A 27425-nucleotide genomic window follows, 5' to 3' on the forward strand; every position below is an offset into this window, starting at 1 on the left:
CGGTGGGTGTAGCATAACAGGTGTGGTGTAGCAAAGGTGGGACACTAAATGCAAGGCTGATTAAAGGTTGACGGAAGCTACTCGCCTCTACGGAACTGCCACAAGACTCCAGTTACAGGTAGGTTTGACTAATAGTATTATCACTGTTGTATTTACTTATAATATACCTGGGAATAGTTTTAGAAATTCAAGAATCTTGTTTGGTGGGTGTATTTGCTGAGTGTATCACCACAGCTGTTAAAGTGTGTAAGTCAATAAGTAAGTCAATCTTCTGGAAAGGAATGGATTCAAACCAAATTGTTGCATGCAATCCACTCCTACCTGTAAGAGGGCACACCAATGTGTGCATGTTATTACTTGTTTTCATTTGTGTGTTCATGTTTCCGCGTGTACTTTGCGGTACAGTGTGTGGAATGTGTCTGTCCCTTACACGCCTGTATTCACTATTGCAGGTTAAAAAAGGCCATGGATCCAGAGTACTTCAAATCACATGTAAGTTGGCATCCTCTTTCCTCTGCATTCCTCCGTTTCCTATCGAGTTCCTATCGTGTCTAAATGGACACGCTCTGTGCTTTGTTTCCTCTGATTCTTTACATTCCCTCTGTTGTTATTTCTGTTGTTACACCAAGCTTTTCTAAACAGTGCTGTATTACAAGTAACAAAGGCATGTGGTGTCAAATACTGTATGACTGATTTACAAATGATGTACGACTGATTACCAAATGTATGAGAAGACCAATTGTATAATTCCATAATTAGTATTTTCCCTTCAACACTTTAAAAAAAAAAAGTTTTTGCCTTTATTTTATATTTTTTATGGAGGGACAGACAGTAGGCTGACAGGAAATGGGGAGTCAGATGGGGGGGAAGACATGCAGTAAAGGCCGTCGGGATCGGGAGTCGAACCCGCGGCACACTGCCTGGACCACTGAACTATGGCCCAGGCCCCTTAAACAAGAGCCAAATTTTGACAAAATTTCCCTTCAAAAAGTGTTGAATGCTTCTCGTCTTAATGTGGTATTTTGATAATGTAACTGAACTGTGAACTGTGTTTTCACACAAGTGCCGCAACATACTGTAAAGGTGGACATGCTTTTCATTCTCTGAATTCATCTTGATGAAAAGTGATTGATGGTGATGATTTGTTTCTCTGTGTGACACCCACAATGTATGTCATCCAATCTCTGTCAAGATTATGACAGAGATTAGATTACATACATTGTGGGTGTCACATCAATCACTTTTCATCAAGATGAATTCAGAGAATTCGTACTATACATTCCACCTGGTTCCTGTCATTATCACATTCCACATTATAGTACTCGTACAGTACAGTAGGCTATGCATGCATACACAATATACTGTACAGTGCCTCTAGCCCTCTATTGTTGCGACTGTAGGTCACAGTTTACTATGACATTTCCAGCAATTCTTGGAAATTTGACCTCAAACCCTTAGATCTCCATATATGGAGCTGACCTGTTCTGACATTCCATATGTAGATCCTTCGCTGTCCTTCCTCTTCGATGTCTCCCTTTTGCCTGATACCTGTTCATTCAAACTCTAGACGGGCCTGCCCAAAAGTTATTAGTAGAGTTCTCAACAGGCCCGAAAATTAAACCTCATCAAACCCTGTACACTCAAGACCCCCACTGCCCCCACTGCCACCTTTAGATCTCCATATATGAAGCTGAACTGTTCTGACATTCCATATGTTGATCTGACCTCATCAAACCCTGTAAACTCAAGACACGCTCCATATATGGCCAGTACAGAATTAATTCATTCCATATGTTGATCTGACCCCCCCATGCCAAAGCGCCAGCGCTCGCCCAGCAGTCTGCTGTCACCCAGGCGGATGCGTGCACGCGACCTCGCCCTTTAGGACGAGGTCGCTTCTCGCCTTACTGGTCTATATTCTTTTATTTTGGTTTTCATCATACAACAATGAAATATAGGGCTTATGTTGATAACAAAGTCTCACTTCTACAGTACACCACCTTATTTGTGATATCAGACCAACACTGCTATTGATATCTCTCTCTCTCTCTCTCTCTCTCTCTCTCTCTCTCTCTCTCTCTATCCATTAGGACATGGCGTGGGGTACCTTGGGCACGGTGCGTCCATTCCCTAACTTCCACCCTGATAGGGATGCTCAGGAGATCGAGACTGCACTGGGGAAGAAAGGTACCTCCTCAGATGATAGACTTGGTAGTGCTGTCGCCTCACGGCTAGAAGGTCCTGGGTTCGATTCCCGCTGGGGGCGCTGGGGGCGTGTTAAGTGCACATACCCAAGGCGGGGTTTGAGAAATGGCCTTTCTGTGTGGAGTTTGCATGTTCTCCTGTGTCCCCTAGGGTAGGTACCCTCACAAAAAACATGCAGTAATCCTGGTCTCTAAACTACCTCCCCCTGGCCAGCCGGGGCGCCTGATGGAGGGGAAAGGAACTGGCCGGAATAACGTGTGAAAAGAAGCAGCTTGGACTACTCATGCATAGAAGGAAGCATGAGGTCAGTCCGCTGCCCCCCCAGGTTGGCAGAGGAAGTTTAGCGCCCAGGATTACATTAGATAATTGACACTGGGTGAAAAAAATGGGTTACAAAAATCGTGGTATAAAAATTATATATATACAAAAAAGATGATAGACGTGGTGATAACACCTGCTTTAGGAGTAGAACGCTTACAGATACATTCTTACACTCTCAGAGTTAAATTAACACTCAGGATTTTGCCCTGTACAGATACAATGGCATTTGAATGGTGCTGATTATACCTCTTAATATGTCTTACCAAGACAGTCAACCAAAGAAAAGGACTTTAATAGTACAATAAAATAGCATAACTCAGAAGCCATTGCTCAGTGTTGAGACAGATGCTGTCATTGTAATCTGAATATTTCCTCTGGATCAGATGCTGTGACTCTGGTGAGAATCCTGACCAACCGGAACAACCATCAGAGACAGGTCATCGCCCAGACCTACCAGGAAATAATAGAGAAGGTAAACTAATGCATGATCTTGCCACTATTAGTATTTTATGCTTCTACACTTCATCCATCCATCCATCTTCAACCGCTTATCCGTAGTCGGGTCGCGGGGGCAACAGCTCCACCAGAGTGCTCCAGACTTCCCTCTCCAGAGCAACATTAGTGACTTCCTCCTGGGGGATTCCGAGACGTTCCAAGGCCAGTGAGTCGATGTGTTTCCTCCAACTGCGCCTTGGTCTGCCCCGGGGTCTCCTCCCAGTGGGACGTGCGTCGAGGATGCCCGAACCAACTCAGCTGGCTCCTTTCCAGGCGTAGGAGCAGCGGTTCTACTCCGAGTCTTTCTCGTGTGACTGAACTTCTCACCCTATCTCTAAGGGAGATGCCAGCCACCCGTCGAAGAAAACTCATTTTGGCCGCTTGTATTCGCGACCTTATTCTTTCGGTCATGACCCACACTTCATGACCATAGGTGAGAGTAGGAACGAAGATTGCTTGGTAGACGGAGAGCTTTGCCTCTACACTTTCTACACTTCATTGTGTTGGTAATGGCTCTCATTCCGCAGTAAAAACAAGCCTGATGGTGTCACGTGCCGAAAGTAGCTGCTCTACAAACCCACAACGCGTCCAGTGGTGTAAAGCAACTAAGTACATATGTAATATAATACGTATTTCCAATGTTCTCTACGTTTACTCCACTACATCTCAGAGGCAAATATTGTACTTATACTTATTAATTCTTTTGAAAACTTGATTTTTATTATTAATACAAACATACAGTACAGAATACCACTTCAGCCCTGTAGCCTATACATTTCTGCCATTTTAAAATAGCCGATCCAAAAGATCACAATGTGTCGTGATGCGACGCATTGTGAGTATGTCGATCTGCGATTTCTTTGAAAACTTGTGCTTTAATGACTCTTACTTTTGGTACTTTAAGTACATTTTGATGCCAATACTTTTGTACTTTTCTCAAGTAAATTTTCAATTCCTGGCTTTTACTTGTAAGTTGTAAGTATTTCTACAGTATTGATATATTTCAGTAAAAAGAATACTTATTCCACCACATCATCGGGACTCTTTTTGAGCTTGTAGATCGGTTATTTCCTTGCATTTTTTAGCATACCTCAAGAAAGTCCCTATACCAGGAACATGTACATGACTTGTTGTTCAGGGTTACCTGTTATTTCCTATGAGTAGATCCATCCATGCACAGCCACGTCAGGCATGCATTGCTGTGATAGTTCAGGTGAATCTCATTGTGAATGTCTGTCTGGGACATTTGTTGACATTAACAATGTGCGTGTGATCCATAGCATGTTGTTAGCTCCAGGTGTTTGCAGAGTGAACTGGTCTTTCACTCTGCAAACACTGGCTTTGAACACACCTTTATTTAAAGAGAAGGTTTAGCAACATCATGAACTCTTTATAACCTAACAAAGAGTTCGGGATTGGGATTGGGAGGACTAAAAGGGCTTAGTTGGTATTATAAATATAATTTAGCTGTAATTTTTGTCAAATGCATGTCAACATGCAAAATGTTATGACTAGGAGGAGCATGGCATTTCCCACAATGTTGCTGGGAATATTGCATAATATTATAGATATAGATAGATCCAGGCTTAAATTGTAGATCATGACAGTAACAACAGGCAGGTGCACTTTTACTATCTTCAAGGCCTAAATGACCCATTACCATAGCATGGAACCATACTCGGGCCAGTGTTTCTATATACCTTTCTATCCCCCCCAGGTGTCTGTAGTCTGTGCTTCGGCCCCCTCCTTCTTTCCTCCTATACCAAATTCCTTTGGCAAAAAAAGCTCACAAGATCACAGCATTATTATGACATGCCCATAAATTGGTTAGAATAATGATAATATAAAGAATGATGCAGTTGATCACGTAAACCCTCAGCTTTTTCAGAAAAAGCCAATCATAAGCTCACAATGCGCCACAATGCTCTACGTTGTGTATTAATCTGCTAAATGACACACCCAGGATATGGACCCAGGATATGCTTGCGTTCTAGTGGTTTAACCCTAGAACACTAAACATCCTTTTTGTCAAACCATCACTAAACACCGGTATATTTTACCCAATGTAAAATATTCCATACAAGGTATTTCTCATCTAAATATATTGTACAGCAAAAGAAAAGTACATGGCAACTTGAGGTACTCTTCTTTAATATTTCATCATGACATCATTTCAACAACAAACAGCGATAATGGAGCTGGGAACTCCTTTGGTCCACTAATCACGGGTGAAATTCACCCTAACACCTGCCTGTAGAAAAAACCAGGGATGTGGGCAGAGAAACAACCCTACCTTCTATGAGACCCACCCACCTCAGACATCAGCAACATTATGAAAATTACAAAAATATAATTGTCCGGGTGAAAATCACCCGTGTTTAGTGTTCTAGGCTTAATGTGATGGTGTGATGTGATGGTTGTGTTCCAGGACCTGCTGACTGGTGTGAAGAAGGCTCTGTCTGGAGAACTAGAGAACCTCTTGTTGGCTCTGATGATGAAGCCCATGCAACATGAGGCTCATCGCCTACGACAAGCCATGGAGGTATGTCTGTCTGTCTGTCTGTCTGTCTGTTAATTTAGGGAAGATACGTCATCCCGATTGGAGCCACTAGAGGCGACATGGTACACAAATCCTACAAATGGTCTCCTAAGTGGGCAAATCTCACAGACGTCCTATAATGGTTATGGTGCTAGATCCCACAAGAGTGTATTGCTGGGACAGAGAAAGGTTGATAATAAAGTACATTTTCTCCTGATTTTTCTCTCTGAAAAAAGCCATTTGCCATTTGGGGATATTGTGTGGCTCGTGGTGATTGTGTCCAATATTTATATCTAAAACGGCATCCACCCACTTTACGCAGATACGGTAATCCGGAGATGGCATGTCTTGCTATTTCCGTCTTGGGCTCTTGTGCAAAACTGTAGTCCCAGTTTCCAGAAGGTGACACACCTGTTTCCTGTTCTAGTTTATTTTGTCAGCAGCTGGTTTCAAATCTGCTGCTGAGCCAATCAATTGAAGCGATGGGAAAACACAGGTGTGCCACTTACCTTCCGAAAACAGTTTGGGACCACAGTTATGTGCATGAGAACCCTATTACTGTAGGTTACTTGTATAGATGTAGTAGGCCTAACGTTTATCTAAAAATAATAATAAATAAAATAAAAATAAAATACTGGCTGTATTGCCATTGAATTTGTTGTGCTCTCGGGCAGATGGGCCATTCTGATTTTGGTGATTCTCTGGTGCCACCCTTAGGCCAAAAGGTCCACTTGCACACAAGAAATCTCAAAATGTAGGCTAGTGGGAGGATTGCCATCTAGAGGCCAGTATCGGGGCTTTTACAATACATTTGAGGCCTGTAGTTTGAGGTAAAGTAAATGATCTACAGTGCAGTTGGTGTAGCCTCATCTGACTGCACTGCATTGCCCCCACGCAGTGCAGCGCAGTGGGATATTAGTATCGCAACGCGAGGCTACAGTTGGTGTGTGTGGAAGTTGGAAAGACATCAGCTAGCCGGTGCTAGAAAAAGATGGACAGTTGAGCAGTTTAGAGTTGAGACGAATAACCGTTTAAGTCCACAATTTATTCTGACCCCTCCCCGAAAAGGGGCAATCTGCCCTGACCCCTTATCCATGATTTATACATTATTATGGATAATTAGTATGGACTTATACAGTCTCATTGTCTAATTTGTCTCAACTGTGTGTGTGTGTGTGTGTGTGTGTGTGTGTGTGTGTGTGTGTGTGTGTGTGTGTGTGTGTGTGTGTGTGTGTGTGTGTGTGTGTGTGTGTGTGTGTGTGTGTGTGTGTGTGTGTGTGTGTGTGTGTGTGTGTGTGTGTGTGTGTGTGTGTGTGACTGTGTGTGTGTGTGTGTGTGTGTGTGTGTGTGTGTGTGTGTGCTCACACAGGGTTTAGGTACCGATGAGGAGACACTCTTGGAGATCCTGTGTACAAGATCCGGACAGCAACTCAGAGACGCCTCTACTGCCTACAGTGAAAGTAATTCATGTTGATCACAGTCATTGTATTTACTCACGTCACAGTACTTTTGGCAGCCTTTTCCAAAGTCTTGCTTCATCTTCCAATGCTCACAAGTTCACCCAATGGCCAACTTGCAGAGCTATTGAATTATTCAACTATTGCATTGGTTCTCAAAGTGGGGTCCTTGGGGAGGTTCCAGGGGGTCACCAGCTAAATTAGTTAATATATCGTCGCAATCATTTTAAACACTTAATCCATATTTCATACTTTTGCGTTGACCATTTCTGCTGGAAGCCTTTTCCAAACCTGTGTGAACTATATTGTTGTTATTCGATTTACAGCAGGATTGAGGACCTCCCACGTGACCTTTGGCTGTTTCTCTCTGTGTTTCAGTGTACAAGAAGGAGCTGGAGAAGGACCTGAAAGGAGAAACCAGTGGAGACTTTGCTAAGCTCATTGTGGCTTTGCTAAATGTAACAGTAAAACCCTTTTCTATACCTATTTCCACCAGTTTAGTTTAGTTTATTTGATCATCTTCACAATATCAAGTACAAACTTATACATCAACAAAAGAAAGAAAACAGCCATAGACTGAAGCTAAAAGTGTATAAGTGCCCACCAAATGGGAGATTACTATGCCATAAAATCAGCAGTGTTCATTTTTGTGCAAATATATACCCACAAGGCCAAGGGCCCAGAATGCACACATTAAAACAAGGATTTTACTTTGTAGTACTAAAGGTGTCTGACCTTTAGTACCGCCCCCTCCCCCCAAAAAATGACATTTATTTATTAATTTAGCACCTGCATTATGAAATCCATTCCATATCCATTCCATGGGTTACTGTATGTTATGCTGTTGTTTATAATCAGAATTCTTCTCTCCTCTCTCCCAACAGAAGGAAAATGTTGCTGGATGTGTTCAGACAGATACTGAGGTACAGTTTAAGGGAATGCCTTGTGTTAAATCACATTACTTATTACCATGTATCAATACGGTGTCATTCTTGTGTTTTACTGCAGTTGATATTTTCCAACATTATATTATATTATTATATTATATATTATATTATTAATACTTAAAACCACTCACACCCAGTGCTTAGTTGACCGTGAACCCCCCGCAGCTCACAACATGTCACACTGTGTTGTGAGCTTGTAGATTGGCTCATATGGGCCAATGCTCGCCCCCAGAATAAAGATTCTAGATTGGCGTGGATAATTAGTGAAAATGTAGGATGTGATTTGTGCTATTTAGCTTTTCAAAAAGCGTATAATATCTCAAATATAAGGGAATTGTATGTACTATGTTTATTTAATATGTTTCATGGACGATTTCTTTTGACTGTTTTGTGTGGTTTATAATGAAATATCAGACTTTGTCTGCATCGCTGAATGGGAAGAAAGCAGAAGCTGGACCCTGGATTAATATACTGACCTCAAGAAACTCAGGCCATCTTAATAACGGTACGTGTCTGTGTGAGGATGTGTGTTTATTGTCTCCACCAGGCCGAAGGCATGGGGAGAGTATGTTTTGCACTCCGTCCGTGTCCGCGTACAGCTAATCTCCGGCACCGTTGGCCCGGGTGATGCCAAACTGTGCACACTGCTCCAATTTATCCACAACGGCTTGTTATAGCACCACCATGAGGCCAACTTTTGCAAAACACATTTCTTTATATTACTTGTATGCACATATGATCCAAAAATCACACAAATCGGTATACACTATCTCTACAGTCATGTGATCAACACGGACCTGTCCACTTCCCCATATTCAATCCCCATTGGCTAAGATTGCCTTCCAAAGTTTGCAGGATTGGTCAGTTTTGAACAAAAAATGCCTCAGATCATGAACACAGCATGCGATTTCCGTGAAACTTCTAAACCTTATGTATACACTGAACTTTTTATATTACTCCTACACATTTTGTCCAAACATCTAAATGACCTGGGCCCCGAGGAGGGGCACACACACCCCCCGCCCCTCCCAAAAAAACTAAAAACTAAACAAAAACAAAATTGCAACTGAATGGCTGGAAAATAGAAATTAAGAGTCTACATAGTACATATAGTGGTGCATGCATAAACTTTCCCTAATCATTATATCTGGTTTCTGTATTTATTTATGATGTATTTTCTCTATTATTAATGTTATTGTAGAGGTCAATTTGTATAGGTGGTGGGGAGGGGGCGGGGCAGGGGTCGCGAGACATGGCCAAAGCATTTCCGGGTGTCCCCAGCCAAAAACATTGAGAACCCCTGTGTTATGTGGAAAGATAACAAAGTGGGTTAGTGTGCCAACTGCCAAGCATGTGATGTCAGTGAGTTATAAACCCATAAACAAAGCCTTCAAGGTGTACCATTCATTACACTCTTTGCTTATCTGTCCATCTGTCCATCTGAAAGCTTACTACTACTCATGTCTTTGTGTCCTTGTTGCTGTTTATTGGAGCATGTTGTTGACACATGTATATATTTGCTACTACTGTATGTGCAGTGCTGATGAGACTGGAGCTGGAGCAGGGACAGACACTGGAGCCCATCCTGGAAAAGCGATTCTCAGGAGACATTAGACGGGGATTGAAAGTATTAGGTGTGTGTGTGTGTGTGTGTGTGTGTGTGTGTGTGTGTGTGTGTGTGTGTGTGTGTGTGTGTGTGTGTGTGTGTGTGTGTGTGTGTGTGTGTGTGTGTGTGTGTGTGTGTGTGTGTGTGTGTGTGTGTGTGTGTGTGTGTGTGTGTGTGTGTGTGTTAAAGGTTTACATTCATTTTGCCTCGAGGCTCTGTCTCACTTCATTCATTCTCTGAAAGCATGAACATATTATAATAAATAAATGATCTGTCAGGAATAAAATTGAGGGAATTGTACAGAAACATAGCCCACATGCTGTATGCTGGGATGGTGGTCAGAGCACAGGCTAGCAGCATAGCAGAGCTATGGTCAGAGCACAGGCTAGCAGCACCACATGTATGCTGGGATGGTGGTCAGAGCACAGGCTAGCAGCATAGCAGAGCATCAGCAAAAATAATTAGCAGTAAGCAGTAGAGTTCTCAACGGGCCTGAAATTTTAGACCAGGCCCTAACTGGGCCGGCCTGACGCTCGTCCAGGCCCGGCTAATTAGTATAACGTTAGGCCCGAAAACCTGAAAAAAACAGAAGCCTCGGGTTTCATGGATTTTTGGCCCCAGCCTGGCCCGTCCCGAAAACGTCTGTTCAGGCAGAATTTGAGAACTCCAGCAAGCAGGGCGGTTTAAATGGCCCAGATTAGATGCAGTGAGCATGACCGATCTCCTGATCAGAAGTATAGGTGATGCTCTGATCGGCCATCTGCCTGAACTAGCTCTGCAGGCTTCGTCTGCTAAATGACTCATTTGTAAATCCTCTTGTAATTTCAGTGCAATGCATTTTAAATCCCTATCTGTACCTGGCACAAAGACTAGAGACCATGAAGGTAAGGTCCTGATCATCTCTCTAATAAAATCCAATCTTGGGTGTGGGTGGTTGAGCATTGTCACTGATGAATGCATCATTTTATTCATTCAATCGTAAACTGTGCCCATTTATTTACTGATGAATGGAATCATCAATATCGAAGCAACACATGAAGATGATGGACAATATTTAGATATAATCATGTTCAGATAGATATTTACACACCCCAAACATTGCAGTAACATGTAGTTAGTAATTTCCTCCCGTCCAATTGGCTCTCTTTTCTTTTAGCCTGCTGTAGTCCAAGGGATCCTGGTATCTCACTGTGAAGAAGATTTGCTGTGTGTCAGAGTGACCTACCTTCAACAGACAGGCACATCACTCTACACAGCTCTACAGGTACTGTAGATCTCGCACGCACGCACACAGACCCAAGTTATGTTACGTGAGACTGTTCAAACACTGTTCTAAAATAATGCTTGAAAATAGACATAAACTCATTAATGTCACATTATGTTTTGAGTGAAGTACTATTACTCATACAAGAGAAGTTTATTGTATTCTTTATTTTACAGTTTTTCTATTCTTTTTTCCACAGAAACCATTCAAAGGAGATTATCTACAGGCGCTCCTGGCTCTCTGTCGATCTGAAGACTGATCTACGAATCACACGAATATACACACCTCTGTGATTTAGAAATGATTACAATTTCTTTCCTGTTTCAGCAATTAAATAGTAAAAAGAAATAAAGATATCTACTGTATATAAGTCACACGTTTCATAATGATTAAGAACATTCACTGGAGTGGCGTATAAATAGCTGTCATAATCGGTTACATATTGTAATCAGTGTGGGTTTCTGGTCCAATGTAATTAGTCATGACAACACTTTTTATATTTATTGTGACAGTTGTGAGCTGTCACAATAAAGATAATATAAAAAGCACCAAAATCAACTCAGTCACTCACTCGCTCGCTCGCTCGCTCGCTCGCTCACTCACTCACTCAAAGGGCACAGAATGTAGGTGCGTGCCCTTAGCCAAAAACACACAGTAAATGTAATGTAAATGTAAATTATAATAACACAACATCAGAATTGTACCGTTCCCGAGGCATATGCTAGGAAGTCCCTCCCTTGTTCATTGCACAACCCGGGAGTCGGGACACTACAATATTTTTTCAAAGATTGATGGTTTTAATAGGGTCCGTCATACTTAGTCGCTGTTGTTGTTTCAAGCTAATGTATGTCGATTATTCTATTTTCTAAGTAAGTCAAGCTTCAGGGTTTAGACTGGTTTCATTGTTCTGCAATTATTATTGTGTTTCATTCATTCTGAAGAGATGCCAGCTCCTTCAGAATGTCAACACACCTGCACAGCCACACGCATCTCTATCTATTCAGTGTGCCACAACATAAAGCAGCAACGTGACCGCAAAGCTCAAAAGAGATGCTCTAATTGAAGGGCTTCCACTGTGTGTCGTATTTGTTGTTGCTGCAGTCGTGGGTGCTGCCGTCGTGGGAGCTGCAGTCGTGGGTGCTGCCGTCGTAGGAGCTGCAGTCGTGGCTGCTGCAGGCGTGGGAGCTGCAGTCGTGGCTGCTGCAGGCGTGGGAGCTGCAGTCGTGGCTGCTGCAGGCGTGGGAGCTGCAGTCGTGGCTGCTGCAGGCGTGGGAGCTGCAGTCGTGGCTGCTGCAGGCGTGGGAGCTGCAGTCGTGGCTGCTGCAGGCGTGGGAGCTGCGGTCGTGGCTGCTGCAGGCGTGGGTGCTGCGGTTGTTGGAGCTGCGGTGATGGGTGCTGCAGTCGCGGGTGCTGCAGTTGTGGGTCCTACTGCTACTGTCGTGGGCGCTGCTGTCGTGGGAGCCTCTGTGACACTCTGGATGGGGAGGAAGAGATTAGTCAGTGTATTGTATGGCATTGTGTGCCATGCAAGAAATGCCTCACTTACTGTACAAGCGTCAGTCTGGGCCATATGCGTCATCGAGGCACGCTACATCCCAATCTATCTACATGCTCAATCAACCTGATTTGAGAGCAGTTTAGTTGCGTGGGCCCGCTGAGAGCCACACCCAAACATAAAAGCGCTGCCTCAGTACTCACTGGCCCCTTTTTTGCACCAGGGTTGAACCAGTTTGGTTATTTTTTCCCACCTAATATTGAACCAGTACAGATTGTTTCCACTGAATAGTTGGTTCAGAACTGGAACCAATTGGGAATAGGTTATGTTGTTTTACAAACTTACTTTATATGGACTTGCCCTCCATTGCCTTTGTTCTTACCTGATGAACTTACCTTATATGGAATTACGCTCCATTGCCTCTGCTCTGTACCTCACTTCTGTACCACTGCCTCTTCACTATATAATCATCATACTATAATTCACTCAATGTCTGAATGAATGTCTGTCTGAAACACTGTCTTAGCTCCTCACTGGCTGCACCAATCGCTCCAAGTTTTCACACGGGCATGTGTGAAAAGTCTTAACGAAGCCCTTTTTTCAATTTTACAAATTATTTATTAATAATTAATTTATTAGTGAATAAAAATGTCCCATCGACTTACATGGGACAATGCGAAAACTCACATCAAGTATTTTTCTCTCAGAAACCGTCGGACCTACAGTTACAACACTTGGAGGGGAGGTTCATAAAATTAACGTAATAAATAATTACATCAGCCGGCCTCATGGTGGCGCTATAAAAGCCCACTTTCCGCCTTATAACACTTGAACCGTAGGTCGGAAAATCAAAATTTCACTTTCCCTGGATTCCTTGGATCACGCCCATTTGTGTCAGGATAGATGTTCCGCCATTTTGCCTTTTCTTCAAAACACACTTTTTGCTCTTCCACCTACAGCTTTTGTGCAAATCTCACAAAACACGGTACACATGATCTCTGGACCTATCCGATTAAAACACCACAGGCAGAATTTTCATAGTCCATATCGTTCGGCTGTAATCGGCGTCCAAAGTTAGTGGAAGGGGCCTGTTTTACAAAAAATGATACAAATCACCAACGGAATGTCCAATCCACCCCAAATTTCATTCACATGTCGAGGGTGGTTTAATCAACGGAGAGCCAAAAGCAATTCCATTTTCAGCCATAGGGGGCGCAGCAAATGTGGAATTTTTAAACGTTTGTTGCAAAAACATTCTTTTGGGAAAATAAGGAGCCGCGGGTGATTTTAAACTCGCAACATGGCTTAGTTTAAACCTGCAACACATGTTGGGAGCCACGGGTAATTTAAAACATCGCATGTCGGGAGCGACGGTGTTGTCAGACTAATGACTGGAGGACTGTTGGTATGTCTGACCAACATATGTTCCCCACGGGTCTGACACCAGACTGATTACACCTCAAAATACATACATCAATTATAGGATCTATTACATCGCTGTACCCACACTGTACATCATTTGGTGTTCATATATTTGAACGGGTATAAGGACTAGTATATATAAATCTCATGTGGCAGATTATATGAACAGTTAATTGATTTGTAGAAGTACAAATAAGATTGGTACCGTTGAGATTGAGCTCTGGCACAACTAACTTCACTTACTTTATGGAATTCATTGTTAATATACAGGAATAAGACCAAAGCCACACTTAACTTGCTTGTACTGTAGATCTTCTATTTAGTTTTTTGCATATAGGCTATAATATTTCCTCCCAGCCGAGACTATACACAGTATAGTATGTGAATAAGTTACAAAATAATGTGCCACAATTTAAGGCAGTAAATACAACACTAGCTGCTGTCATTCAATGCAACAGAAAGAGGACTGTGGCCCTATTGTACACTGTCACCTGTCCCGAATCATTGGTAGATCTGTTACTCTTAGCTAAAAACATTGTTATAACCCTATATACAAAACAAAATACTGTCATTTGTATTATTTGTATTTATTGAAGATGTCAAGTAAATGCTAATAAATAGGGACACCTGGTTGACTGATGACCATTACGCCCCCCCCAAAACAAACCACTACAACTCTAATACCAAACTCACTACAACTCTAATACCAAGCATTGGTGAGATCATTATGTCATGAACAATGTGTCAAGTGAGATTCACAACAACAAGAATACTTTATATAGTTGAATATTTACCTGCACTGAAGCCAGAAGAGTCAGCGCACACAGTACCAGAGTCTTCATGGTGTCAAGAAGTATGCAAGGTGTATCCCTGGAATAGTTATAACAACACAATGTTCAAACCACAGACGTACGTATACGGTCAAAGTATTTCTATTTTCTGACGTCGTTCAAGCCTTTAATGTGTCAGTCTGTCCACACGTCTGTCCTGTCCAATGAGAAATATTTGGAGTACTGTTTTTTTGCAACAGCTTTATAGAGCATTACACAGAGTGTGTGTGTGTGTGTGTGTGTGTGTGTGTGTGTGTGTGTGTGTGTGTGTGTGTGTGTGTGTGTGTGTGTGTGTGTGTGTGTGTGTGTGTGTGTGTGTGTGTGTGTGTGTGTGTGTGTGTGTGTGTGTGTGTGTGTGTGTGTGTGTGTGTGTGTGTGTGTGTGTGTGTGTGTGTGTGTCCGTGTCCGTGTCCGTGTCCGTGTCCGTGTGTGCACACGTGTGTGTGTGGTGGAGCATGAATTGATGTCATTTGTTGACATTGACAATGTGTGTTAGCATGTTAGCTCCAGGTGTTTGCAGAGTGAACTGGTCTTAGGCCCCGTCGGCCTTGAACACACCTGTTTGTTTATTAGTTTCTATCCCCCCAGGTATTTGTACTTAGATATAGGTATTTGCAGGGACCCCCCCCCCCCTTCCTCCTACACCAAATTCCTTTGCGACAAAAAAGATGAGAGATCTACATCATTTTCTCCTATTATTATTATGACAGGCCCAGAAATTGGATAGAATAATGATAATATAAAGAAGAATGTAGTTGAATTGATCACGTAAACCCTCAGCTTTTTCAGAAACACTAAACATCCTTTTAGTTATACCATCACTAAACACCGGTATATTTTACCCAATGTAAAATATTCCATAAACCTTTCTCATCAAAATATATTGAAGTAGGCCTACAGCAATACATGGCAAATGGTTAATGTGATGGTGTGATGTGATGGTTGTGTTCCAGGACCTGCTGACTGGTGTGAAGAAGGCTCTGTCTGGAGAACTAGAGAACCTCTTGTTGGCTCTGATGATGAAGCCGATGCAACATGAGGCTCATCGCCTACGACAAGCCATGGAGGTCTGTCTGTCTGTCTGTCTGTCTGTCTGTCTGTCTGTCTGTCTGTCTGTCTGTCTGTCTGTCTGCCTGCCTGCCTGCCTGCCTGTTAATTTAGGTAAGATACACCATACCGATTGGAGCCACTAGAGGCGATATGGTCCTACAAATGTGTGTGTGTGTGTGTGTGTGTGTGTGTGTGTGTGTGTGTGTGTGTGTGTGTGTGTGTGTGTGTGTGTGTGTGTGTGTGTGTGTGTGTGTGTGTGTGTGTGTGTGTGTGTGTGTGTGTGTGTGTGTGTGTGTGTGTGTGTGTGTGTGTGTGTGTGTGTGTGTGTGTGTGTGTGTTAAAGGGTTGCATTAATTTGGCCTCGAGGCTCTGTCTCATTTCATTCATTCTCTGAAAGCATGAACATAATAATAAATAAATGATCTGTCAGGACTGAAATGGAGGGGATTGTACAGAAACTAAGCCCACATGTGTATGCTGGGATGGTGGTCAGAGCACAGGCTAGCAGCATAGCAGAGCTATGGTCGGAGCACAGGCTAGCAGCACCACATGTGTATGCTGAGATGGTGGTCAGAGCACAGGCTAGCAGCATAGCAGAGCATCAGCAAAAAGAATGAGCAGTAGAGTTCTCAACCGGCCTGAAAATTTAGGCCAGGCCCTATAAACTGGGCCGGCCTGAAGCTCGGCCAGGCCCGGCTAATTAGTATAACGTTAGGCCCGGAAACCCCCAAAACACAGAAACCTCGAGTTTCATGGATGTTTGGCCCAGCCTGGCCTGCCCCGAAAACATCTGGTCATCAATATTTTACATTGGGTTACCTCATCAGGTAAGGTTGGGTTCGGGTAGAATTTGAGAACTCTAGCAAGCAGGGCGGTTTAAATGGCCCCAATTAGATGCAGTGAGCATGTGACCGATCTCCTGATCAGAAGTATAGGTGCTGCTCTGAGTCATCTGCCTGAACTAGCTCTGCAGGCTCCGCATCACATGTAGTGGCGATGGTTACGTTACTGTACGTAATGTTGTAAATCAGTTATTAAAGGTCCTTGTGGTGTGTGTGTGTGTGTGTGTGTGTGTGTGTGTGTGTGTGTGTGTGTGTGTGTGTGTGTGTGTGTGTGTGTGTGTGTGTGTGTGTGTGTGTGTGTGTGTGTGTGTGTGTGTGTGTGTGTGTGTGTGTGTGTCAATTCTCGCTTGCACGCAGGTGGGGGTATGTGCAAAGTTTGAAGTCTAAACCAGCAGTTTACTCTTTATGTAAGTGCACAATTATGTGCACAATAAAATGTGTGCAGTACCCATTAAATAAGGATTTTGCAGTGTATGCCAGTGCTGAGTTCTCATTTCCCCTGTTGTTGTTAACTAGTGTAGGGCTCATGCTCATTACTCTGATCTCACACTTTCTTGTAAGTAACTCTGGTTCAGAGGTACTGTCTGCTAAATGACTCACTTGTAAATCCTCTTGTAATTTCAGTGCAATGCATTTTAAATCCTTATCTGTACCTGGCACAAAGACTAGAGACCATGAAGGTAAGGTCCTGATCATCTCTCTAATAAAATCTAATCTTGAGGGGGCACAGTTGGTAGTGCTGTCGCCTCACAGCTAGAAGGTCCTGGGTTCGATTCCCGCTCGGGACGCTTTGGGTGCTGGCGGTGTGTTTCCTCCTCTGCGTCATCAGTGCCCATACCCGAGGCGGGGTTAGCGAAAAGACCTTTCTGTGTGGAGTTTGCATGTTCTGCCCGTGCCCCCTAGGGTAGGTACCCTCACAAAAAACATGCAGTAATCCTGCCCTGGTAATCCTAAACCGCCTCCCCCTGGCCAGCCGGGGCGCCTGATGGAGGGAAAAGGAACTGGTTGGAATAATGTGTTCCTTCCACGCGCTACGTCCAACCAGGGAAACTCCCCCCTGTCAGGTGTAAAGGAGCAACTTGGACACTCAGGCATGAAGGAAGCATGAGTTCAAGTCCGTTGCTCTCCCCATGTCCCCCATATATGGGGACTAGGTTGGCGGAGGGTGTGCAGAGCCCAGGATCACATTAGATAATTGACACAGGGGTGAAAAATGGGTTACAAAATCGTGGGATAAAAAGTAAAAAATAAAAAATAAATCTAATCTTGTCTGGATGTGCGTGTGGGTGTGAGCATTGTCAAATTTGTCACTGATGAATGCATCATTTTATTCATTAATTCATTCAATTGTGAACATTAAAATCCTCAGTGTCCATTTATTTATTAATGAATGGAATTGTCTCTCTCTTGCGCTTCCTCTGTTGCAGGGCACAGAAGCAACAGATGAAGATGTTCGACAACATTTAGACATAATCATGTTCAGATAGATATTCACACACCCCAAACATTGCCCCTCACATCCTATTGGCTCTCTTTTCTTTTAGCCTGCTGTATTCCAAGGGATCCTGGTATCTCACTGTGAAGAAGATTTGCTGTGTGTCAGAGTGACCTACCTTCAACAGACACATCACTCTACACAGCTCTACAGGTAGCCTACTGTAAATCTTGCACGCATGCACACAGACCCAAGTTATGTTTATGCATGAGACTGTTCAAACACATGTATTTAAAATAATACAGTTACATAGTTTGTTTAATTAGACATAAAATCATTAATGTCAACATTATGTTTTGAGTGAAGTACTATTACTCATACAAGAGACGTTATTCTATTTACCAAGTATAAATCAAGCTTGGTTTAGACAGGTTTCATGGTTCTGCAGTTATTATTGTGTTTCATTAATTCTGAAGAGATGCCAGCTCCTTCAGAATATCAACACATGCACCTGCACAGCCACATCTCTATCTATTCAGTGTGCCACAACATACAGCAGCAATGTGGCCGCAAAGCTCAACAGAGATGCTTTAATTGAAGGGCTTCCATTGTGCGTCGTAGTGGACACAGTTGTCGGTGCTGCAGTCGTGGGAGCTGCAGTCGTGGGAGCTGCAGTCGTGGGAGCTGCAGTTGTGGGTGCTGCGGTGGTGGGTGCTGCAGTGGTGGGTGCTGCCGTCGTGGGTGCTGCGGTTGTTGGAGCTGCAGTAGTGGGTGCTGCCGTCGTGGGTGCTACCGTTGTGTTCTGGACGGAGAGGAAGAGATTAGTCAGTGTATTGTATGGCATTGTGTGCAATACAAGAAATGCCTCATTTACAAGGGTTGTTATCAGAGAGAGAGCTAGAGCGCGTTATGGTAAAAGGATGGCCCGTCCCAAACAGACAAAATCCAGGTCACACTGGCCTATCAGTATATATATATATATATATATATATATATATATATATATATATGCAGGCCAAAGATAACTTCCCCAGTGAAAGGCACACTCCAGAGACTCAGCACAAGATTATTTATGCTTCTTTTTTTTTATTGCACGACGCGTTTGCCGTTTGACATAATTGTCAGTGTATTGTATGGCATTGTGTGCAATACAAAAAAAAATATATATATATATATATATATATATATATATATATATATATATATATATAGGCAGATTATATGAACAGTTAATTGACTTAATTGTAGAAGTACAAATAAGATTGGTACAGCTCTGGCACAACTAACTTCACTTACTTTATGGAATTAATTCTTAATATACAGGAATAAGACCAAAGCCACACTTAACTTGCTTTTACTGTAGATTGTTTTTTGCATATAGGCTATAATATTTCCTACCAGCAGAGACTATAGATACACAGTATAGTAGGCTACGTGAATAACTATGTATCTAGAGTTACAAAATAACGCACCACAATTTACTGCAGTAAATTCAACACTAGCTGCTGTCATTCAACAGAAAGAGGACTGTGGCCCCATTGTCACCTGTCCCGAATCATTGGTAGAGCTGTTACTCTTAGCTAAAAACATTGTTATAACCACTTAAGCCCTATATACATGCAGCACAAAATATTGTCATTTTTATTATTTGTATTTATTGAAGATGTCAATTCAATGCCAATAAATAGGGACACCTGATTGACTGATGACCATTACGCCCCCCCAAAAAACAAACCACTACAACTCTAATATACCAAGCATTGGTGAGATCATTTTGAAGAACTGTTATCATGAACAATGTGTCAAGTGAGATGCACAACGACAAGAATACAATATAGTTGAATATTTACCTGCCCTGCAGCTGCAGTAGTGGGTGCTGCCGTCGTGGGTGCTACCGTTGTGTTCTGGACGGAGAGGAAGAGATTAGTCAGTGTATTGTATGGCATTGTGTGCAATACAAGAAATGCCTCATTTACAAGGGTTGTTATCAGAGAGAGAGCTAGAGCGCGTTATGGTAAAAGGATGGCCCGTCCCAAACAGACAAAATCCAGGTCACACTGGCCTATCAGTATATATATATATATATATATATATATATATATATATATGCAGGCCAAAGATAACTTCCCCAGTGAAAGGCACACTCCAGAGACTCAGCACAAGATTATTTATGCTTCTTTTTTTTTATTGCACGACGCGTTTGCCGTTTGACATAATTGTCAGTGTATTGTATGGCATTGTGTGCAATACAAAAAAAAAATATATATATATATATATATATATATATATATATATATATATATATATATATATATATAGGCAGATTATATGAACAGTTAATTGACTTAATTGTAGAAGTACAAATAAGATTGGTACAGCTCTGGCACAACTAACTTCACTTACTTTATGGAATTAATTCTTAATATACAGGAATAAGACCAAAGCCACACTTAACTTGCTTTTACTGTAGATTGTTTTTTGCATATAGGCTATAATATTTCCTACCAGCAGAGACTATAGATACACAGTATAGTAGGCTACGTGAATAACTATGTATCTAGAGTTACAAAATAACGCACCACAATTTACTGCAGTAAATTCAACACTAGCTGCTGTCATTCAACAGAAAGAGGACTGTGGCCCCATTGTCACCTGTCCCGAATCATTGGTAGAGCTGTTACTCTTAGCTAAAAACATTGTTATAACCACTTAAGCCCTTTATACATGCAGCACAAAAAATTGTATTTATTGAAGATGTCAATTCAATGCCAATAAATAGGGACACCTGATTGACTGATGACCATTACGCCCCCCCAAAAAACAAACCACTACAACTCTAATATACCAAGCATTGGTGAGATCATTTTGAAGAACTGTTATCATGAACAATGTGTCAAGTGAGATGCACAACGACAAGAATACAATATAGTTGAATATTTACCTGCCCTGCAGCTGAAGCTAGAAGAGCCAGCGCACATAGTACCAGAGTCTTCATGGTGTCAAGAAGTATGCAAGGTGTATCCCTGGAATAGTTATAACAACACAATGTTCAAACCACAGACGTACATATACGGTCAAAGTATTTCTGACGTCGTTCAAGCCTTTAATGTGTCAGTCTGTCCACAAGTCTGTCCTGTCCTACTGAGAAATGCTTAGAGTACTATTTTTATTTTGCTTTATATAGCTGTGTGTGTGTGTGTGTGTGTGTGTGTGTGTGTGTGTGTGTGTGTGTGTGTGTGTGTGTGTGTGTGTGTGTGTGTGTGTGTGTGTGTGTGTGTGTGTGTGTGTGTGTGTGTGTGTGTGTGTGTGTGTGTGGTGGGGGGAGCATGTATTTATGACATACACCTTGGACCAGGAACCTGGCTCAATAACAAGATATCTAACAATGAAATCAAATTAACAAATGATGTCTTATATAGAACAGATAGAGGTACAAGGGCCAGTGGTGTTGTCACATATGTCTCATCTAATCTAGCTTCTGAACTAGTTGTACCCACAGTTGGGCCTGTACACTTCGAAAGTATTTTCGTGAAAGTCATCCTACATGAGAGCAAATATATCACAATTGGAAACATTTATAGACCTCCTTCAGCTCCTGCTGAATCCTTTAATTGCATTGTATCCACTATTAACTCTCTCAAGGATAAAAACGAGGTGGCACTTCTGGGAGATTGGACTGGGCAGATAGATCTTCGAATACTGCTAAGAATACTATTAGGAATCTGAATTTAACACAGCTAATTAGTGAGCCCACTCGGGTCACGCCCACAAGTCAATCCTTGCTTGACTGGATTCTGGTCTCACATCCGAACAGATACATTAAATCAGGGATTATGTCTGACTGCTTCAGTGACCATTGCACCATATTTTGCATTTGGAAAATTAAGTTACCCAAACTAAATTAATCCAAATTAGACAAGATAAGAAAATCAATGTTGACGCATTTATTAATGATTTAATTTCAATTAACTGGGACAGGTACCAAATAATTTCAAATGTTCACGACGCATGGACATTCTTACACTCAGAACTCACGAAAACTATCCATAAACATGCCCCTTTCAAAACTATTAAAGTCAAGGGTAGCCATCTTCCATGGATAACTGATCTTATAAGCACCTTCAGGCAGAGAGATAAAGCATGGGCTGTGTATCGTAGGACAAGAGATCCTTCTGACTGGGAGAAATACAGACTTCTGAGAAATAAAAGTAAAATCATGACTAGAAACTCAAAATCTAAATATTACAATGAATCCCTTACCAATGACTTTAAAAATCCTAAACAATTTTGGAAAAAAATTAAAACATTAACCAATGCACCTGACAACCATGACTCAGCATAATCAGTTAAAAGTCAATAACACCATACTACATAATCCCCTTTTAGTAGCTCAAGCTTTCAACCAACATTTCTCCTCAGTCTGTGCTCCTACAACTGATCCCTATGTTCTCACCAATACACCACCTTGCCATAGCACATTCTCTTTCAGGAGAATTACTCCTGTTGAAGTCCTGAATGCAATTAAGGACCTCAAAGTCTGCAGCAGTCCTGGCTTAGATGGCGTCGAAGCCAAATTTCTCAAACTTGCTCAACACATTCTCATGTACCCTCTCTGCGACCTTTTTAATTTATCTCTTTCAACCCATGACATACCCTCCATCTGGAAATGGTCACGTATCACCCCACTCTACAAAGCAGGTAATAAACTTGATCCCAACAACTACAGACCAATTTCAATTATCTGTTCAATAGCAAAAGTTTTCGAAAGATTAATTTACAATCAACTGTCCAATTATCTTTCCAAATACAGCATTCTCTCACCTGTTCAATCTGGTTTTCGTCCAAATCATTCTACAACTACTGCTCTATTGAAACTCACCAATGACATACACTCTGCCTCTGCTAATCGGAAACTTACTGGTGCAATCTTTATTGATTTAACCAAGGCATTTGATCTAGTTGACCACTACCTCCTATTAGACAAACTCCACTCTATTGGCATGTCACGTAATGCCTTACTCTGGTTCAACTCCTATTTGCAAAATAGAAAACACTGCGTTGTCATTCAGGGCAGTAAATCGGATCTAGCAGTACAGGAACGTGGTGTGCCACAGGGCTCAACCCTAGGCCCACTTCTATTCTCCATCTTTATTAATGATCTTCCCTCAATTTTCTCTGGTTGTAACGTTCAACTCTACGCTGATGATACTGTCATATACACTTCACAAACTAACCTTTCACAAACTCAGTCGACATTGCAACTACATTTTAATTATCTTGAATCATGGCTTATATCTAATAAATTACTTATCAACAAAACCAAAACAAACACTATGCTCTTCGGGACTAATCAAAACATTAAAGCACAAACTAACAATCATTCATTCAATATATCCTGTCTTGATGGTACACAACTGGACAGAGTTGAACAATGCAAATATCTTGGTCTCTGGCTCGATTCAAATCTATCATTTAAATGTCATATAGATAACATAGTCCGGAAAATCAACTTTAGTACTGGTGTTCTATATCGTAATAGAAACTGTTTTTCTTTTACAGTAAGAAAAAAACTAGTTCAACAACTCATACTACCAATTCTTGACTATGCAGATGTAGTTTATGACAGAGACTGCCCTGCTGGCAGTGACGGAGTCGCTCCATGCCGCTAGAGCGAACTCTCTCTCCTCCGTCCTGATACTCCTGGACCTGTCTGCAGCGTTCGACACGGTGAACCATCAGATCCTCCTCTCCACCCTCGAGGGGATGGGTGTCTCAGGCTCTGCACTCTCCCTGTTTGCATCCTACCTGACAGGTCGCTCCTACCAGGTGATGCTGAGAGGGTCTGTGTCAGAACCACACAGGCTCACAACTGGGGTTCCCCAAGGCTCGGTTCTGGGTCCTCTTCTTTTCTCTCTCTACACTACATCTCTGGGTGCTGTCATCCACTCCCATGGCTTTTCCTACCACTGCTATGCCGATGACACCCAGCTGATCCTCTCATTCCCCCCCTCTGATACCCAAGTGGAGGCACGCATTGCTGCTTGTCTGGCTGACATCTCGGCGTGGATGTCGACAAACCACCTGAAGCTCAACCTGGACAAGACCGAGCTGATGTTCCTCCCGGGGAAGGGCTGTCCGCACCGAGACATGGCCATCACCATTGATAATGCTGTGGTGACCTCAACTCGGACTGCGAAGAATCTGGGTGTGACCCTGGACGATCAACTGACGTTCTCGGCAAACATCGCATCAGTGACAAGGTCCTGCAGATTCCTCCTCTACAACATCAGGAGGATTCGCCCCTTCCTCACGGAGAAGGCAGCCCAGGTGCTCATCCAGGCTCTCGTCATCTCCCGCCTGGACTACTGCAACTCCCTCCTTGCTGGTGCTCCGGCATCTGCCGTCAGACCTCTGGAGCTTGTTCAGAAAGCTGCGGCTCGTCTGGTGTTCAACCGCCCCAAGTTCTCCCACACAACCATCCTTCTCCGTTCTCTACACTGGCTCCCCGTAGCGGCTCGCATCCAGTTCAAAACCCTGGTGTTAGCCTATAGGGCAGTGAAAGGAACAGCTCCTTCCTACCTCCGGGCTATGGTCGATGCCTACACCCCTGCCCGACCACTTCGGTCTGCCACCTCGGGGCGACTGATTGCCTCGTCACTCAAGGGTCCTTCTGGCCGATCCACACGGTCACGACTCTTTTCTGTTCTGGCCCCACAGTGGTGGAATGAACTTCCCACTGATGTTAGGACAGCAGAGTCACTGCCCATATTTCGCCGCAGGTTGAAAACCCACCTCTTCAGGAAACACTACCCTTCCTCTCTGCCTGACCTACTTGTTGTTAACTAGTTGTACGAACGCTTGTTTTCTATTGTTGTTTTGTTTATTGGATCTTGTTTAGTCGATACACTTAATTGTTTTAGCTCATGCTCATTTGATTTAGCTATTTTGTCTCATCTGTTTAAGGAAATAGGTAGCTGATATATTGCACTTTTACCTTAGCGCTATAGGTATACTCTTGGTTGCTTGTTTTTGCAGAAAATGCACTAAAGACTTCTGGTGATTAGTAGTTTTTGTTCCCTACCTATGTTGAAAACACTTATTGTAAGTCGCTTTGGATAAAAGCGTCTGCTAAAAAAAAAATGACTGTAATGTATCAGACTGCCACTAAAACAAACCTTCTTCCCCTGAACTCAGTATATAACCGCTTATGCAGATTTGTCCTTGACTGCCCATATTTGACCCACCACTGTACCTTGTACGAAAACCTCAACTTACCATCTCCCACCTCAAGAAGACACCAGCACTGGCTGCAGTTCATCTTTAAATGCATTCATTTCAATTATCCACAGTATTTAAAACAGCTTATGATACCATACACTTCTACACATCAACTTAGACATTGCTCACAGATTTACTTTAACATACCCACATCAGTTGGCAAAACATCATTCATGTTCAAAGCTCCTTGTGACTGGAACAATCTACCTGTCCATATACGTTCAATAACATCTTTTCATTTGTTTAAAACTATGCTGTCCTCATCTTGAGACTACCTGTTCATGCTTTCACTAATCATCACTGTAATAGATCCATGATGCAATGATCCATGTGTTATGTCCTACGTTATGTCCATGTTATGTGAAATGTTGTTTTGTTTTTGTTTTTTGTTTTTCCTGTTTGTTTATTTATGAATTGTATTGTTTTGTCTTGTCTTGTTTTTGTCTGGTTGAATTGTCTGTAAAAAGTGTCTTTATGTATGAAGTGTACTTTGTGGACATACCGTTACAGTTACAGTAAGTTAATTGTGTGTGTTAACACTAACAAACACACCTTGCAGTGTGTGTGTGTGTGTGTGTGTGTGTGTGTGTGTGTGTGTGTGTGTGTGTGTGTGTGTGTGTGTGTGTGTGTGTGTGTGTGTGTGTGTGTGTGTGTGTGTGTGTGTGTGTGTGTGTGTGTGTGTGTGTGTGGAAAATGTATGTACAGATGATCAAGAAAGAGGAAAGCGTCTTGTGTCATCCTTTGTTGACCAACAGCTGAATGATGTTAGGAGAGTCTGTTGTGGAGAAGAGGCAACATTTGTATTGGGGGTGGACAGAACTTTTCATTTAGGACCCTGTTTTTTTCCACACGTTTGTAAAAAGTCAGTGGCAAATAAACAGAGATGGCATGAATGAGGAAATAGCTATAGGGTATAAAGATCAAGCTGTGTGTGTGTGTGTGTGTGTGTGTGTGTGTGTGTGTGTGTGTGTGTGTGTGTGTGTGTGTGTGTGTGTGTGTGTGTGTGTGTGTGTGTGTGTGTGTGTGTGTGTGTGGAAAAACATAAAGTGGGTTAGTGTGTCACTCATCATTCATGACATGTCAGTAAACCCATAAACAAAGCCTTCAAGCTGTACCATTCATTACACTGCTTACTTGTCCATCTGTCTTCAAATATCTGATATATTTTTAAAGCTTACTACTACTCATGTCTTTGTGTCCTTGTACTGGAGCTGTTTATTGGAGCATGTTGTTGACATATATATTTGCTACTACTGTATGTGCAGTGCTGATGAGACTGTGTCTGTGACTGTGTGTGTGTGTGTAATCCTGGTCTAAACTGCCTCCCCCTGGCCAGCCGGGGCGCCTGATGGAGGGGAAATTAACTGGTTGGAATAACGTGTTCCTTCCACGCGCTACGTCCAACAAGGGAAACTCCCCCCTGTCAGGTGTAAAGGATCAACTTGGACACTCAGGCATGAAGGAAGCATGAGTTCAAGTCCGTTGCTCTCCCCATGTCCCCCATATATGGCGGAGGGTGTGCAGAACCCAGGAGCACATTAGATAATTGACACAGGGGTGAAAAATGGGTTACAAAATCGTGGGATAAAAAGTAATAAAAAAAAAAAATCGAATCTTGGCTGTGGCTGTGGGTGTGAGCATTGTCACTGATGAATGCATCATTTTATTCATTGATTCATTCAATCATGAACATTAAAATCCTCAGTGTCCATTTATTTATTAATGAATGGAATTGTCTCTTGCGCTTCCTCTGTTGCAGGGAAGCAACAGATGAAGATGTTCGACAACATTTAGACATAATCATGTTCAGATAGATATTCACACACCCCAAACATTGCCCCTCACATCCTATTGGCTCTCTTTTCTTTTAGCCTGCTGTATTCCAAGGGATCCTGGTATCTCACGTACTGTGAAGAAGATTTGCTGTGTGTCAGAGCTCTACAGGTAGCCTACTGTAAATCTCGCACGCATGCACACTGACCCAAGTTATGTATATGCATGAGACTGTTCAAACACATGTATTTAAAATAATACAGTTACATAGTTTGTTTAATTAGACATAAAATCATTAATGTCACATTATGTTTTGAGTGAAGTACTATTACTCATACAAGAGACGTTTATTTTATTCTTTATTTTACAGTTTTTCTATAATTTTTTCCACAGAAACCATTCAAAGGAGATTATCTACAGGCGCTCCTTGCTCTCTGTCGATCTGAAGACTGATGTGCTCTCTGTC

General features: G+C 42.3%; 1 protein-coding gene across 2 annotated transcripts; it reads left to right on the plus strand.

The window, feature by feature from the left end:
- anxa14 (annexin A14) lies at positions 1-27425 on the plus strand. Of its 2 annotated transcripts, none has more exons than XM_079523462.1 (13): positions 1-118; positions 453-492; positions 2091-2187; positions 2910-2998; positions 5450-5563; positions 6930-7020; positions 7396-7475; positions 7902-7940; positions 8379-8469; positions 9503-9598; positions 10399-10454; positions 10727-10834; positions 27353-27425. In XM_079523462.1, the coding sequence occupies exons 2-13, from the start codon at positions 466-468 to the stop codon at positions 27410-27412; spliced, it is 948 nt and encodes a 315-aa protein (XP_079379588.1). In that variant the 5' UTR covers positions 1-118; positions 453-465; the 3' UTR covers positions 27413-27425. The 2 variants fall into 2 exon arrangements, with proteins under 2 accessions (XP_079379588.1, XP_079379587.1); XM_079523461.1 differs by lacking the exon at positions 27353-27425 and adding an exon at positions 11034-11189.

The sequence above is a fragment of the Electrona antarctica genome, assembly GCF_951216825.1.
Source record: "Electrona antarctica genome assembly, chromosome: 15".
Taxonomy (NCBI): domain Eukaryota; kingdom Metazoa; phylum Chordata; class Actinopteri; order Myctophiformes; family Myctophidae; genus Electrona; species Electrona antarctica.

Excerpts from the sequence above, each read along its gene's own strand:
- anxa14 (XM_079523462.1), top strand. The coding sequence starts at position 466 with ATGGATCCAGAGTACTTCAAATCACAT. Across the intron at positions 5,564-6,929 it reads GCCTACGACAAGCCATGGAG|GGTTTAGGTACCGATGAGGA; the intron begins GTATGTCTGTCT and ends GTGCTCACACAG. Across the intron at positions 10,455-10,726 it reads AAAGACTAGAGACCATGAAG|CCTGCTGTAGTCCAAGGGAT; the intron begins GTAAGGTCCTGA and ends CTTTTCTTTTAG.